This window comes from Psammomys obesus, unplaced genomic scaffold, assembly GCF_907164565.1.
Source record: "Psammomys obesus unplaced genomic scaffold, mPsaObe1.curated_primary_1811, whole genome shotgun sequence".
NCBI classification, from domain to species: domain Eukaryota; kingdom Metazoa; phylum Chordata; class Mammalia; order Rodentia; family Muridae; genus Psammomys; species Psammomys obesus.
Window position 1 is genome coordinate 3575320 of NW_026587556.1, and position 17598 is coordinate 3592917.

The following is a 17598-nucleotide window of genomic DNA, read 5'->3' on the forward strand; positions in this document are numbered from 1 at the left end:
TGTTTCCAGCTTCTGGCTATTACAAATAAAGCTGCTACAAACATGGTTGAGCAAATGTCCTTTTTGTGTACTTGAGCCTCTTTTGGGTATATGCCTAGGAGTGGTATGGCTGGATCTTGAGGAAGTGCTATTCCTAGTTGTCTGAGAAAGCGCCAGATTGGTTTCCAGAGTGGTTGTACCAGTTTACATTCCCACCAGCAGTGGAGAAGGGTTCCCCTTTCTCCACAACCTCTCCAGCATGTGTTTTCCCTTGAGTTTTTCATCTTGGCCATTCTGATGGGTCTTTTTGACATTTTTGAAATTAGAAATAGATCCTTTTCTCATACAATATTTTCTGATTATAGTTTCCCTTCCTCCTACTCTTCACTCTGGATCCACTCCCTCTCTGTCTTTCATAAGAAAAAACAACAGGCTTCTAAGAGATAATAACCAAACATGATAAAATAAAATATAATAAGATGAAGCAAAAACTATCATATTGAAGTTCCACGTGGGAGCCCAACAGGAAGAGTCCCATAAAAATACTAGACAAGAGTCAGAGACCCACTCATTCTCAATCAGGAGTCCCATAAAAATACTAAACTAATAGCTATTATATATAAGCAGAGGACCTATAGATCCATGTTGGTCCTGTGCTTACTGCTTGAGTTTCTGTGAGCTCGTGTGCACTTTGCTTGACTGATCTGCGGGCCCTATTCTCCTGGTGTCCTTCATACCCTCTAGCTCAAACTCTTTCCACTTTCTCTTCTTAAGATTCCTGCACTCCGCTAGATCCTTCCTCTTTAACTAACATCTCTGAGTCTGTGGATTATAACTTGATTATCATTTACTTAATGGCTAATATCCCTTATAAGTGAAAACATAACATATGTATTTGTTTTGGTTTGGTTTAGCTCACTCAGGATGTTTTCTAATTCTACCCATTTCCCTGCAAATTTCAGGGAAAAAAATGTCATTTTTTTTAACAGCTGAATAATACTCCACTATGTAAATGTATCACAATTTCTTTATCCATTCTTCTGTTGATGGACATCTAGGTTGTCTTTAAGTTTCTGGTCTATTAAAAAAGCTATAATGAACATAGTTGAGCAAGTGCCTTTGTGGTAGAATGGAGCATCTTTTGGGTATATGCCCATCAGTGATAAGGCTGGGTCTTGAGATAAATGGATTTCCAACTTTCTGAGTAACTGCCATATTGATTTCCATAGTGGCTGTAAAGTTTGTACACCTAACAGCAGTGAAGGAATGCTCTTCTTGCTCCACATCATCAGCAGCATGAGCCGTCATTTGTGTTATTGATCTTAGTCATCTGACAAGTATAGGTGGAATCTCAAAATAGTTTTGATTTCCATTTTCCTGATGGCTAAGGATATTGAACATTTATATAAAGTGTATCTCAGACATTGAGATTTCTCTATCAAGAATTCTTTGTTGTTGGGCATGGTGCCTCATGCATTTAATCCCAGCTCTCAGGAAGGCAGAGGCAGGCAGATCACTAGGCTAGCCTAGTGAGTTCAAGGCTAGCCTTTTCTACAAAGCAAGTCCAGGATAGTCAAAGCTACACATAGAAACTCTGTCTCAAAAAAAAAAGTCTTTGTTTAGATCTGTTTCCCATTTTTTAACTGAATTGTTTATTTTTTTGATATCTAGGTTCTTGAGTTCCTTAAATATTTTCTATACTAATTCTTTATGGGATATGGAGTTGGTAAAAATCTTCTCTTTCTGTAGACTGCTGCTTGGTCCAAATGACTGTATATTCTGCTTTACATAAGCTTTTCAGTTTCACGAGATCCCATTTATTAATTGTTGAGCTTAGTGCCTGTACTATTTGTGTTCTATCCAGAAAGTAGTTTTCTGTACTAATGTGTTCAAGGCTATTCCTCTCTTTCTTTTCTATCAGGTTCACTGTATCTGGTTTTATGTTGAGGTTTTTGGTCCACTTGGACTTGAGTTTTGTGCAGGGTAATAAATATGTATCTATTTGCATTCTTCTACATGCAGACATCCAGTTTGACTAACACTGTTTGTTGAAGATGCTTTTTTTCCACTGTGTATTTCTGGGTTCTTTATTAAAAAAAAAATAGGTGTCCATATGTGTGTAAATTTATATCTGGGTCTTGTTCAATTCCATTGATCAGTGTTCCTGTTTTTATGACAATACCATAAGGTTTTTATTACTATAGTTCTGTAGTACAACTTGAAATTGGGAATGGTAGAACCTCTAGTAGTTCTTGTTCAGATTATTTTAGCTATCTTGAGTTTTTTTGTTTTTCCATATGAAATTGAGAATTGTCTTTTCAAGATCTGTAAAGAACTGTTGATATTTTGATGGAGATTTGCATTGAATTTGTAGGTTGCTTTTGGCAGGCTAGCCACTTTTACCATGTTAATCCCACCTATCCACGAGCATGGGAGATCTTTCCATCTTCTGATATCTTCTTCAATTTCTTTCTTCAAAGACCCCAAGTTTTTAATCATACGAGTCTTTTAGTTGCTTGGTTAGAGTTACCCCAAGATATTTTATATTATTTGAAGCTATTGTGAAAGGTGTTGTTTCCATAATTTCCTTCTCAGTCCATTTGTTATTTATATGTAGGAGGGCTAATGATTTATTATTATTATTATTATTATTATTATTATTATTATTATTATTATTATTTTAGTTAATCTTATATCTGCCTGCTTTGCTGAAAATGGTTATTAGCTGTAGGAGTTTCCTGGTGGAGTTGTCAGGATCACTATGTATACTATCATATCATCTGCAAACACTTTTTTCTTTCCAAATTTGTATCCTTTTGATCTCCTTCAGTTGTCTTATTGCTCTAGCTAGAACTTCAGGTATTGTAGTGAATACATATGGAGAGAGTGGACAACCTGTCTTCTTTCTTATTTCATTGGAATTACTTTGAATTTCTCTCCATTTAATTTGATGTTGGCTATAGATAGGCTTGATGTAAACTTCCTTTAATATGTTTAGGTCTTTTGTGTTCCTGATCTCTCCAGGACTTTTATAATGAAAGGTGTTGGATTTTCTACATCTTATGAGATTGATCATGTGGGTTTTTTTCTTTCAGTTTGTTTATATGGTAAAATATATTTACTGATTTTTGTATATTGAACCATCCCTGCATTGCTGGGATGAAGCCTACTTCATCATGGTAGATGATTTTTTTTTTATGTGTTCTTGGACTTGTTTTCCAATTATTTGATTGTATGCTTTTGCATCTGTGTTCAGAAGGGAAAATGTTCTGTAACTATGTTTCTGGAGTCTTGATGTGGTTTGGGTATCAGAGTAACTGTGTCTTTTGTTTTTTGTTGTTTTTTTTGTTTTGTTTTTGTTTTTTTGTTTTGTCTTGGTGTGGTTTGGTTTGGTTGGGAGACTTTTAATGACTGCTTTATTTCTGTAGGGGTTATAGGTATATTTAAATTGTTTACCTGTGCTACCTATTGAGAAAATTACCCATTTTCTTAGATTTTTCAAATCCAGTAGAGTGTAGGACATTTAAACTATATCTTTATGATTCTCTGGATTTCCTCAGTGTCTACTATTATGTCCCACTTTTCATTTCTTATTTTGATAATTTGACTTTTAGTTAGTTTGGATAAGGGTTTGTCTATCTTGTTTATTTTCTCAAAGATTCTTTGTATTCTCTTCATTTCTAGTTTATTGATTTCAGCCCTCAGTTTGATAATATCTTGCTGTCTACTTCTTATGGATGTGATTACTTATTTTTGTTCTAGAGCTGTCAGGTGTGCTGTTAAGTTGCTAGAATTAGATCTTTCCAATTTTTTATGTAGGCACTTAGTGCTATGAACTTAACTCCTAGCATCACTTTCATTGGGTCCCATAAGTTTGGGTATGCTGTGTTTCTTTGACTTCTAGAAAGTCGTTAAGTTCTTTCTTTCTTTCCCTTTCCTTCTTTCTTTCTCTTTTTCTTTCTTACTCTCTTTCTTTCCCTCTATCTCTCTCTTTCATGCAGTAGAGCATTGTTTAGTTTCCATGAGTTTATAAGTTTTCTGTTGTTTCTGTTGTTGATACCCAGCTTTAATTTGTGGTGGTCTGATATGATGCAGGGAGTTATTTCAATTTTCTTATATCTGTTGAGACTTGCTTTGTGTTTGAGTATATAACCAGTTTTGCAAAAAGTTCTGTGAGGTGCCGAGAAGATGGTATATTCTTTTGCATTTGGGGGGGGTGGTTGTAAATATCTCTTAGGTTCATTTGGTTTATAACATCTGTTAGCTCCAGGATGTCTCTGTTTAGTTTTTGTCTAGATGATTTGTCTCTTAGTGAGAGTGGAGTATTGAAGTCTCCCACTGTCGGTGAGGGTCAATGTGTGACTTAAACTGTAGTGTAGTTTCCTTTACAAACTTGGTGCCCTTGTGATTGGGGGAGAGATGTTAGGGCATGGGACGGAGGAGGGAGGGCACCACAGGGGGGATACAAAGTGAATAAAGTGTAATTAATAAAGAATTTAAAAATGTATTAATAAAAAATTGACATAAAAATTGAAATATTTTTGGTGGATTTTTCTTTTTTGTTAATTAAATTTTAATTTTTATGTTAATTATAGTTTATTCACTTTGTATCCCAGCTGTAGCCTCCCAAACCCACCCTCCCTCTCTCATATCCTCCTATTCCCCTCTCCAAGTCCACGGATGGGGGAGGATCTCTTTCCCTTCCATCTGACCCTAGCTTATCAGGTCTCATCAGAACTGCTTCATTGTCCTCCTCAGTGGCCTGGCAAGGCTGCTCCCCCATCAGGGGAGCTTGCCACTGAGTTCGTGTCAGAGATAGTCCCTGTTCCCCTTAATAGCGAACCAACTTGGATACTGAGCTGCCATGGGCTACATCTAAGCAGGGGTTCTAGGTTATATCCATGAATGGACCTTGGTTGGAGTATCAGTCTCAGAAAAGACCCCTGAGCCCAGATATTTTGGTTCTGTTGTTATCCTTGTAGAATTCCTGTCCTCTCCAAGTCTTACTATCTCCTCCTTCTTTCCTAAGATTCCCCAAGTATGTAGTATCCTTTCCTATCTTTTCTGATTAATTTTGATTTTAAGTCTTTTGTTACACCAGCTCACTTCTTAGGTCCATTTATTTGGAATGTATTTTCTCCAGCCCCTTACACTGAGGTAATGGCTATCCTTAATGTTGAGGTGTGTTTCTTATATACAGCAGAAGGGTGAATTCTGTTTAATCTGTGTCTCCTGATTGGGGAATTGAGAGTGTTAATGTTGGGAGATATCAATCACCAGTAATTGTTGATTTCTGTTATTTTGTTGTTGTTATTGGTGGTGGTGGTGGGTGCATGCACATCCCTTTTGGTTTTGCTGGTGTGAAATGACTTCTTGGGTTTTCATGTGTATAGCTTACCTCCTTAGGTTGGAGTTTTTCTTCTGTCAACTTTCGTAGGGCTTGATTTGTAGATAGGTATTTAAAGTTGACTTTATCATGGAATATCTTATTTTCTCCATTTATGAAAGTTTTGCTGGGTATATTCTAGGCTGACATCTGAGGTCTCTTAGACTCTGCAACACATCTATCCAGGCTCTTTTGGCTTTTAGACTCTCCGTTGAGAAGTTGGGTGTAATTCTAACAGGTCTTATATTTTTTCCTCCCCATCTTCTTTGATGTTTTCTGAGTCTTGGGATCAGGGAGGTGGATATAAATACTCTATTCAGGGCTGAACATTCATATTCACTTGTTCTTGTCATTTTGGCTAATTATAAGTCTCTGCATTAAGCACTGCAAAAACAATCTTCTTTGATCAAGACTGAAAGCAACTCAGGTCTATGAGTATAAATATAAGCAGTTAGATGACAGTTTAAAAACATGACATTTATCAAAACAATAGTATGTTTCCCTTATGTCTTATAACATCCTGAGTCATGGACTTTTAAACAGATTTGTAGTACAGGCATGAATTTCCCTTCTATGGAATAGGCATATCCTCTTGTGGTCTCTAAAGCAAGTGCACTCATGTATATACTTCCACACAGAAACCACATTAAACAGAAAATTTAAAAATCCTTAAAACCCAAGGACTAAATTCACCTACATGAGCCTCAGCTTCCATAGTGCCGTATAAAAAGAGTATCACAATCATGAGGCTATTGGGAGGATTAAGCAGTCTAAACTAAGCAAATTAACATTCTTTCTAGCTAGAAATGTAGTAGCTTATGTTTTTTCCATATCTTCCCATGCCATAGGTGTAGCAACATAAGCATAGCGAGATAAAGAGCTGGTACAAAGTCACACATTAGTAAACACTGGCACTTGAATTCAGAGCAACAAGGATAAATCAAGAGCTTGAGATTTTCTCAGCAATAGAGTGCTTGTCTATAATGTACAAACCCTGACTTCTATCCCTAGCACTGCAAAAATTAGGAATAAAGATGATTGGTAGATATTTTTATGCTGTGTTTGAAACGAAATAATTATAAATGTTTGAAATTTTTTGATTTGCTACTAAGTTGAATTGTTTTATAACACAGGTACTTAGAGAAATGTTTAATTCATTAGTAGTTTTCCTTCAAATTTGATGACACCATAGATTTGATTAATCATTTATTACTGCATTTTACACTAATGCTAATTTTCTATAGACCCTTCTTGAAGGTTGCTGTGGTGAAGAAGTTATCTACATCAATGAGCGTGGAGAGTTCGTGTTGGATGTTGAGTCTCATGCTATAATCCAAGATGTTAAACTGTTGCAGGAATTGTTGCTCGACTGGAAGATATGGAATAAGGCAGAGGCATGTAATATGTACTTTTATTTCATCTGTGTATTGTGATAAAGTACAGATAGCACTTAATTTGCTTATCCTGCTCATTTTGAGCATGCTGTTCAGAAGCATTACTCGCATTCAAATGTCATACAGCCACCACCAGTATTTAACTCCATAGTTTTTTCATACTATAAAAATGAAAACTCTATCCCTATCAAACCTCTCTTCCTCTCCCCCTAGTCCTTCAACCACCATGGTATTTTGGAGTCTGAGATGGTAACTACTTTAAGTATCTCATATAAATAGAATCATGCAGTGCTTGCTTCTTTATGATTAGATTAATATAATATCCTCAGGACTCATCCATGATATTTTGCCCTTCTGAGTTTAAGGAATATTGCAGTGTGGGTGTTTGCTAAGATGTCCTGGACCTCTTAAGTGTTCAAAGGACGTTTAAACATAGTCATCTAAATAAACATTTTTAAAGGACATGATGTTGGGAGGGGGTGAGGTGCGTCTAGAAGGAGTTAGGGGAAGGAGTATGAATATGATCAAAATACATTGAATGTATTATGAAATTATTTTAAAAAATCAATACAAATATATGTTTTTTTTAAAAAAATCACTAATCATTCTGGAGGAGAGGATGATTTTGCTGCTTCAGCATCATGTTAATTATAAATGTAAATCTGGGGGTGTGTTCCCTGTGGGAAGTTTTGAACTGTCTGAGGTAATGATGAGCTGGATTTTAAGACTTGCTTTCCCCAACCCAACAAATTTAATCTTTGGCATAGAATATGCACAGTGTGAAGTAGCTCTTAACACAGCTTGTTTTCATAACTGTGTGCTAATTGGTGCATGTTTATTTTCTCAGCAAGGTGTGTGGGAGACCCTGCTAGCAGCTCTGGAAGTCCTCATCCGGGCAGAGCACCAGCAGCAGCAGTTTAATATTAAGCAGTTGCTGAACGCCCACGTAGTTCATCACTTCCTACTGACTTGTCAGGTTTTACAGGTACTTTTCATGTAGCTTCTCCGCGGAGATGTCTTCTGCAGTTGCTTCTATTTAATAACCTACTGCTGTGCACATCAGGATTTCACAGATCTGTCAGGGGGAATTTTAGTCCAGCTTTTGTCTTACCTATTTTACAAGCCTGTTTTCTTTCGGCTCTTGCCTCCTGATCTTTACACTGTCATCTTCTCTAACTCAAATAACAAAAGAACAACTACTAAATTTCTGCATGTTTCTTTGCATTGGAATATAATTTTGTGGTTTCCTGAACATCAACAGTTAGTAATCCCTAACTCATTATATAGTCTTTAAATAATAACGTATACATATGTATGCTTTTTAACAAATAACACTTATTATAGGTTTATTTTATGTGTTAGTTATCAGTGTGGAACTATATCTGAAATATGTTAAAAAGTGGCACTAACTTACATTCTATGTCTGTGCTGTTATCTGCCCTGCTTGGTTGGTATATTGGACTATTTCCCAAGGTTTTGTTTTTGTTTTTAGTGTTTGAAACATCTGTTGGTCTTGTTAAATGCAGTAAGTCCAAATGTTCTATGGGACTTTACTATAGAAGCTAGTGCCTTTGCTTCTATAGCTTGACACTTTCATAGTATAGTTAGGCTAAAAATCCAAATACTATGACAACACTCCCCAAGAGGGTCTGTGTGATCTAATGACATGCCAGTCTCTTAAGCAACTAACCCCTGGTACTCTTTTCCCTTCTAGCCACAAATGAGAGGCTCCCCCTTCCTCTGGCACATGATTCTCCTTTTGCCTTGGATATTGTTGATCCTGTTCTTTTCTTTTGGCCCACATCTGCTTCTCCCTTGGGCTTCTAGTCTTTACAATTTTGTATCTCCTTAAACTTGCTTCTGGAGAGAAGCCTACCCTACTTTTACTATCTCAATTGACTCCTTCTGTTTTATATGTTTATTCCCACGGTACACATGTGATATGATTTTATGTTACTGATTGTGTTATAGTTTATTTCCTTTTGTAAATCTTCTGAAGGCAGAATATGGGGTTTTTGTTGCTGCTGCTGTTGATCATACTGTGACCACTTTATCAGACACACATAGATGCTAAATGAATACTTATTTTAAAAAGCATCATATGTACCCTTATTGGCCTGTGATACATCAGATTATTGTCTTTACAAAAATAAGGTTTTGATTTCTTAGATTGCTGAATATTTTATGTATCATTTGTGCTTGTTTTTTTCTAAATCTGTTTGTATTCATTTTGAAATTTGTTGCCAAATTGCAGTAAGTTTATATGACCATGTGATGTTAGCCTTTTCAATATATTTACACTTCCACAATTCTTTTTCATCCTTCTTTCAGAAACCCCACTTAGCACATTTTATTAAACATGAATCTTGTGTAAAGTATGTAAAGAAATGAACTTGGTCTTTGCATTTACAATATCTAGGTGTCTGTAGAATTTTGGAAAGAGTAATGAATTTGCAACACAATGGATGTAAGGCAATTTCCTTAGTTGCTGAGTATAGCACAAATCCTCAACTAAGTTGATAAAATGAGAGTATAAAGTAGGAAACAATTATGAAGGAGATTGAAAAGATATCACTACTAAGGCTAGTTCTGTTTCAGTAGAGTTGTCTGGAGTCAATATATATTATATGTTTTATTGTTGTACACACATAATATACATATATATTAAAATATTCACACATAAATATATATATATGAAAATATTAAAAACAGTGAGACTGAAAGAATGATAGCATCAAAAAAGTGACCAAGTTTTATATTTTATACAGCTTACATCTGGGCTTTCAGTTAGGGCACTCAGTGGTGGTGGCTGTGAACCTATGGGGACAGGGTAACACTCCTAGGTAAGCAGCCTGGCTAAGATATAATTGAAGGCTGAGGTTTTTCTGCCTTGGGAAATCTCCATTCGCTAAGGGTAAAACAGGAAATAGGAGATATAGAAGGAGTAAGGAAAGAGAGGAACCTGGAAAGCCAGGAGTGTAAAAGCAGGGTTGAGCAAGGGGCAAAGTATGTGCTTAGAAAAAGAAAGCACAAAAAGCTATTGGATGGAAAAAACTCACTAATGGTGTAAGTAGGAGAGCTAGGAAAGAAAAAGAGGCATGGGTTAAAAGAAAGACAGACGATCCTGAGTGAGATAACCCAGAAACAAAAAGACAGGCATGGTATACACTCACTAATAAGTGGATATTAGCCATATGGTATAGGATGGCCATCTACAGACCTAAAGAAGCTAAACACTAAGGAGGACCCTAGGGAGGATGTGTAAATCTTACTAAGAATGGCAAACTGGATAGACACCAGAAGAGGTGGAAAAGAGGAAACAGGATGGGAGCCTACTATAGAGGGTCCTCTGAAAGGATTCACCCAACAGGGTATAGAAGCAGATGCTGAGACTCAGGGCCAAACTTTGGGCAGAGCACAGGGAGTCTTAGGGAGGAAGAAAGGGGTGGGAATAGAGCTACATGAAGGGGACAGGAGCCCCACAAGGAGACCAACAAAACTAAAAGATCTGAGCTCAGGGACTTCTGCAGAGACTGATGTACCAACCAAGGACCATGCATGGGGAGGACCTAGACCCCCTGCTCAGATGTGGCCAATTGGCAGCTTAGTCTCCATGTGGATCTCTGAGTGTGGGGAGGAGGGGCTGCCTCTGTCATGAACTCAGTTGACTGCTCTCTGATCACTCACCCCTGGTGATGCAGCCTTGCCAGGCCACGGAGGAAGAGGATCCACAAATGGGACTTAACAAGCTATGGGCAGATGGCAATAGTGGAGAACGCCCCCTTTCAGTGTACTACGGAAAGGGGATAGGAGAAAGAGGGATGGAGGATGGGACTGGGGGAGTTGAGGGAGGGGGCTTCAATCAAGATGTATAATGAATAAATTGTGAAGAAAAAAACTAAAAAACTAAACAGAAAAAAAGACATGACTATAGCAGAAGTGGACTCTTAAGTTGGGAGTGAGGAGGTGTAATTTCTCCTTTTGGTCTGAAAGTTGAGCGTCTGTAGCAAATTTTGTTCTTAAATCTGGCTAGCTGGATGACTAAATTGTCTCAGAGTTAACAAGTCCCTTTTAAGTACTCTGATCCAGAAGTACATAATAGTAAATGGAGTGGAGGGAGAAGTATGTATTATGTTTGGACAGAGGGAGACAGAAGATAAGGCAGTTTTATATTTTGTGCCCTTATGAGGAGGTTAATTACTAGCCTCTGAGGAGAGGATTTGAAGGGCCTAAGCAAGTTATGTCAGCCTCTATTTTTAGTAGTGCATGACATCCTACCAAGTTCTTTAATTCAGGCAGTTGATAATACAGGACAAAGAGGCTAGGGACCTAAGTTTGTATTATAGTTGTACAATTATTTGTTTCTTTGTATGGTTCAAGCTCTTTAAGCTCATATTCTAGACGTGAAAGATAAGATCACTGTAGAAACCACTGTAAGAAAGGACTTACAAAGTTCTTTCTTACACAGTATGTTACTGTAACTTGTTTGCTCTGTTGCAAGAAGTCCTTCTAGTACTGTAGTGGAATCACAGTACTAACAGTGATGCTAGTATTACAAGAACTAAGATTTTTATGGCTGTATGGACTCAAAAAAATCCTTCAGTTTGGAACATTTCTTATTTGGGGGATATAGATACTAATCTATAAAGCCTGTACAGATATCCTCCAAATCAAAAACCTGAAATCTAAAGCCCTTCCCGTCTCCAGCATTTTGAATTACAAGGTGATTACCCTGAATAGGGCTTAGTGTCTGGAGCATTGTTCTAAGAGTTTGTGTCATTGAATTCTTAAAATGATTTTATATAGCATTAGCATTATCCACATAGAGACAGCATGGATATGATAATGTACATGTGGAGCCGCTGTACTTTTAGACACTTTGGGTTTTGAGTCTATACTCAAGAGCAACTTGGCTCGGTAAACTAAATTAAGAGGCATAGAACTAAATTGCCATCGCTTTTAATGACAAGATTACTTGAGCTGAGAAGTAGTACCTTGATTTAATGGTAAATATGGTCAGACTAGCGTAGTAAACCAACAGAATTCTATCTTAAAAAGAATATCAGTGAGATGACTTGGCAGGTGGGGTGCTTGCCATATAGCTCTGATGACCTGAACCTGATCCCCAGAATCTACATAAAGGAAGAAGGAAAAAACCAACTCCACAAAGTTGTCTTCTGATCTCTACATGTGTATCCACAACACTAATAATAATAATAATAATAATAATAATAGCAGCAAAATAATAATATTTTAAAGACTATCTTGTTTAAATGAAAAATTATTAAAAATATTAGCTGACAGTTCTTTAACTCTAAAAAGAGTTTGACTTTTATTTTTTTCAGGAACACAGAGAGGGGCAACTTACATCCATGCCCCGAGAAGTTTGTAGATCATTTGTGAAAATCATTGCAGAAGTCCTTGGATCTCCTCCAGACTTGGAGTTATTGACAATTATCTTCAATTTCCTGTTAGCAGTACACCCTCCTACTAATACCTATGTTTGTCACAACCCCACAAATTTCTACTTCTCTTTGCACATAGGTGGGTGTGGTCATTGTTAAATCTTAACCGTTTCTACCCTTATCTGTTTCCTGCTAACCCGTATTTGTTTGACATTCATTGAATGGTCTCTCTGTGTTGGAAATGGCCCTAGTTGTATATCAGGGATAGAAGGCAGTAGGTTTCAGGATGAATCTAGAGAATAAATGGAAGGTGTCAATGAAATCAGAAAGATTTTGCAGTTGTGTTGATAGTGCATTTGAAGAGTCCGGGTGGAATATTCCTAAGTATGAAGCAAAAAAGGATGATTAAACTGAAAGTATTGCTTAGGATTCATATCATACACAAAGAGGATTCATAAAAATATGGGGCACAGGCTGCAGAGGTGGCTCAGTGGCTAAGAGCACTTGCTGGTCTTTGAGAGGACTTCAATTCAGCTTTCAGCACCTACTCCTGCCTGTAACTGTAGCTTCAGGGAACCTGATACTTCCTCCTGACTTGTGCAGGCACCAGGCACACATATATACACATATGTTAAAATAAAACATCTAATATATAGGCATATGACAAAGTCCTTATTCAAGGAATAAACAGACTTATGCAGGCAGGCACACAATATATACACATACGTTAAAATAAAACATCTAATATATAGGCATATGACAAAGTTCTTATTCAAGGAATAAACAGATAAACAGTCTGTTTGGAGAGACCATAATTACACATGAAAGGAGAACAGTAAAAGGTGAAACCTCAGAAATAATTGTTAAAATAGTAGAGTTCAAAGAAAGTGGAAATTAATGGGGGCTGTAGTCAACAGCCTCAAAACCCAAAGTGAGAAATTGTACTGGGAATCCTTAAATACTGCATATGACAGTAGAAAGCAGGCCTTATTTGTTTCTCTTTGAACATTTTTTTGTCAAAATTCATATTTAATGATTTGCTTTTAAAGGTCATTTTTGTCTTATCCTATTTTAAATTTTTGCTGTCTCAAAACCATTTTGAATTCCAGATGGTAAGATCTTTCAGGAGAAAGTGCAGTCAATCATGTACCTGCGGCATTCCAGCAGTGGAGGGCAATCCTTTCCCAGCCCTGGACTTCTGGTAATAAGCCCATCTGCCTTTACTGCATCACCTCCTGAAGGTAATAATAGCAACGAGTAAAAAGCAGCTCATCTTATTTCAGTTATGAATATTCATAGACAATTAAATTGTGCATGTTGTAGCAGTATAATATAATACTATCCAGCCAAACTAAATTTAAGGAATGCATTTTTATCCATCAAAACTAATTGGACTTAGTATGTTTTATGTACACGTACACACACACAGAGGACATGGGAGTGAGATTGGAATGTGGAAGAAGGGACCTGAAAAGTTGTTGCAAGGGTTGGGGTGAGATTTAGTCAAAATGAAATTAAATATAAAATCTATTTTTACAACCACTGGTGTCAGTATTTATACTCAGTCTAACAAGTTCAGATGCTCTGGAGGCTCCCAAAGTAGATGAGGCTCATGTTGTCTCTCTATTGCACTATCTTTTACTTTACCAGTCGTTTGTACTTCATTAAGCTTCTGCTCTACTTTTCAATTATATTCAAAAACATTGGTTGTCTTGTTCTTTCCTTTGCTAAGCCCATCATTTCAGACAGCTCACTTGTTAGGCTCATTGTCCCCTCTGTTATCTTTCTTCAATATGACCTGGTTATGAAAGCGTCCAAGCACTTCTAGAACCCTGGCGCTTTGCCCTGTTCTGTTGGAGATTGGTTTTCAGTTGCCTGCATCACTCTAAATAATTTTAGATGCAGTTGTACCTTTATTTTTTTTTCTGGGTCTTTTGAATAGAATTTTTAGGAGCTTTAGCCCTCCATCTAGAAAGAAGATCCTTTGGGAAGTTCAGGTGCCTAGAAGAAGGAAACAGTCATTCCTCTGATCCACTCTAACAGATCCTGTTAGAAGCTGGATCCTGTCTCCAGCTTCTGTGACTCTGCCCCAGTTCCCCGTGCTTCTACAGTATTAGTTCAGCCTAGTTCCCATTAGCCATAAACCACATCTGTTTCCTTAATACTATCTTCAGTATCTTAGCATGAGGCTGTTGACCTGAAAAACAAACTGTGGTTCCCAGGCAGACAGCTTCATTGCCAAACACTGGACCAAGCTTTAAATGCTTGCCCCATCATTGCTTGTGTGCATAGAATTAATTCTCTTTTCTCTCTCAGTAGAATGAGTACTTAAGTCTTTAAGCTCATAGTAATTTCCTATATTCCTAGTTACTCTTTTTTTATATAAATTACAGTTTATTCACTTTATTATTAAGAGCCTACTTTATCCCTGTTTTCACAGAAAACACAGTATTTGTAGATTTCCTGGAAATGAACTGGCCCTACTTGTTTTCCTTTCTCAACAACTGTCCTCTTCATGCTTGATATAGCTTTTATTGTCAGGACAGCCTCATGTTCTACTCTAAAGAACTATTGAGTCTTGGAAGCAAAGCAGAGCTACGAAAAAGCAGGACAAGATGTATGGGTGTTAGTTTGCAATTTGTGTTTATTTTTCAGAGCATTTCAGTTATTCTCTAGTTCATTTTGTGGTCATTTATTATAATATTTTAAGGCTGTGTTTTAATTAGCTTAGTCTAGTGTTTTGTAGGAAATGTTTTTTTTTTAATGTATAATTCTGAAACATTTTAAAATATAGTCATACTCCATTTTTTCTGAATTATTTGAACAATCTTTTGGCAAGTTTAGCCTGCAAGCCAAAATACAAAAATTACTAGGAGAGTTCCAAGTTCTGTATTTGTTTTATCAGCACAAAACTTTGCCTCTAAAATAGTTTGTTCAGGAGCTATTTACTCTATCCTACTTATAAAACTTGAACATGCATAAAAGTACCTGATAATCTCACTCAAACACAGGTTCCTGTGTACTCCTCTTCTGTATACTGGAAGAGCAAGTGTAGGGTAGAGCCTGAGAATATGAATTCTTAACTTTTGCACTGGTGCTGCTGCTCTGTTGTTGCTGGTTCATACCCAAAGTTTGGGTAATTTGCGCTTATATTCTGTGCTCATAAGGGATTTTTTCTAGTCTCCTGAACATAGTGTTAGAACTGTTACATTGAAGAGCCATGAAGAAGAGAGATGATTATTTTTCATTAGTAACTAAGTGCAGAAATAGAGGGTAAAGAAGAGAACAGTCTGAGGGCCATTTTTCGAGTAATGGCAAGTCCCACCTTTTCTTAAGCACCTGCTATGGTCCAGGCACTATATGAGGTGCATCACACATATGACCTCTCTTCATCCTTAAAAATACCATACAGAGTAAATATTCTGAACTGTCATCATACATTTTCAGGAACTACCACTTACATAGTAATTAAATGATTTACTTATGGTCACTGAACTAACAGAACTTTTATTTGAATTAGTCATGTCTTATTGCAAAGCCTGAGCTCTTTCACTTTGTCATGCTGTACCTTATGACTATTAAATTAAATTAAATTTCACTCAAATTCACGTAATTTTACTGCAGTCATTAATCCTAATGACTTCAAGCCATGCCACCAATATTGTATTTTATTAAGGAAACAGGAAATGCATGTTTTTGAAAGTCTAGTAAAATATAGTTAAAAGAGAAATAGTCTTGCCATATATGAATTTTAAGCATTTTTTAGCTACGAAAATTACCCTTTATGGATTCTTGAATGATGCGAGGCAAGTGGGCTGTTGCCATGCATGTGACTTACATTATAGAAGAGAATTGATTCTATTTAATAGATTTTTAAGTACTATTTTTCTGTCTATACTTACTAGGAACCAGTTCTTCCAATATTATTCCACAGCGGATGGTTGCTCAAATGGTTCGATCTAGAAGTCTACCAGCATTTCCTACTTACTCACCGCTAATGCAAGCACAAAAACTGGCTGGAAGTTTGGGCGATAGTATTGACAAGTTACAAAATGTTGCATTTGCCCACCCAGAGAAGCGGAATCCATTAGGGAGTCCCTACACACTGAAAACAAGCAAAGAGGAAGCACTCATCAGTAGCTGTGAGTCTGCAAAAACTGTTTGTGAAATGGAGGCACTTTTTGTAGCCCAGGCCTCTGCCAATGGGATCTCCAGAGGAACACTGGGGTTTCCCATGGCCAGAGTAGATCACAAAGACTTGGGAACTGAACCCAGATCAGGTGATGACAGTCCTGGAGATGAGTCCTATCCACGTCGACCTGATAACCTCAAGGGACTGGCCTCATTCCAGCGAAGCCACAGCACTATTGCCAGCCTTGGGCTTGCCTTTCCCTCTCAGAATGGATCTGCAGCTGCTAGCAGATGGCCGAGTCTTGTTGATAGGAATGCTGATGATTGGGAAACCAGTGCGTTTTCTCCTGCTTATGAGGCAAACTACAACAGAACTGCAAGTGCTCACAGGTAGTCCTGTTTTCTTCCCTCAGAATCCCTGCACTAGAAATGTCTTTATTATGCCACTTCTGATCATATTACATTAATACCAAGCAGAGAGATGCCTTCTTGTTTATTTCTTTGTTAGATAATACTGATTACTATACTCACCCAAAAGCCAAGTAAGTCTGTAAGAAAAATATCTCTTGTCGTTTATTAGATAGAAAAATCTTAAGTCTGGAATAGTCATCAGATTGGCATTCCTAGATACTGTCTGGGATCCTGAGTGATGAAACAGTCTGTGATAATGAAATGTTCACTGTGGGACATTTGAAATGCAGCAAGAGCAGCTGAGGACCCTGACTGTTTTCCTAAATACATTTTTTTATTCATTCTTTGAGAATTTTATATATCTCCAAACTCCTCTTAGATCCGCCCTCTACTCTATCTTTACTCATCCCCTACTTCATGTTCTCTCTCTGTTTTTTTTTTTTTTGTTTTTGTTTTTGTTTTTTAATAACCTACCAAGTTCAGTTTGTGCTGCCTATGTACTCACAAGTGTGTTGGCATCCACTGGAGAGTGATCAGCCTACTAGAGACCATACCTTAAAAAAAATAAAAAATAAAAAAAAAAAACAACTGACCCACCCTCTCTCCCTTCCCCCCTCCATCCCTTAGAAGCCATTTAGCTGTCCATAGATGCTCACTTAGGGTGAAGCCTCTCAAGCCCCTTCTCCTCCCATGCTGGGCTGTCGACTTACCCTGGTGTTGTGCATGAAGACTTGGATTTTAAACTTCAGTAGTTTAAATAGCATATGTGGAGGTGACTACTGTATACTGTGCTGGAAAAACATCTACCTTAAAAAGCAATAGTATATTTGTTAATCATGCTCAAATTAGAGAACATTTAAAAACATTCTGAGCATTTGCTCTGCCTGTTAAA

The 17598-nt window shown here is 37.1% G+C and overlaps 1 protein-coding gene across 1 annotated transcript in view; it reads left to right on the top strand.

Annotated features, from left to right (window-relative positions):
- Nucleotides 1–17598, top strand: part of Lyst (lysosomal trafficking regulator) — a 166680-nt gene that overhangs the window by 81216 nt on the left and 67866 nt on the right. The window contains exons 19-23 of the mRNA XM_055603918.1: nucleotides 6610–6759; nucleotides 7607–7744; nucleotides 12105–12303; nucleotides 13274–13405; nucleotides 16070–16685. Coding sequence (XP_055459893.1) covers nucleotides 6610–6759; nucleotides 7607–7744; nucleotides 12105–12303; nucleotides 13274–13405; nucleotides 16070–16685 — 1235 coding nt within the window. The remainder of the gene's footprint in view (nucleotides 1–6609; nucleotides 6760–7606; nucleotides 7745–12104; nucleotides 12304–13273; nucleotides 13406–16069; nucleotides 16686–17598) is intronic.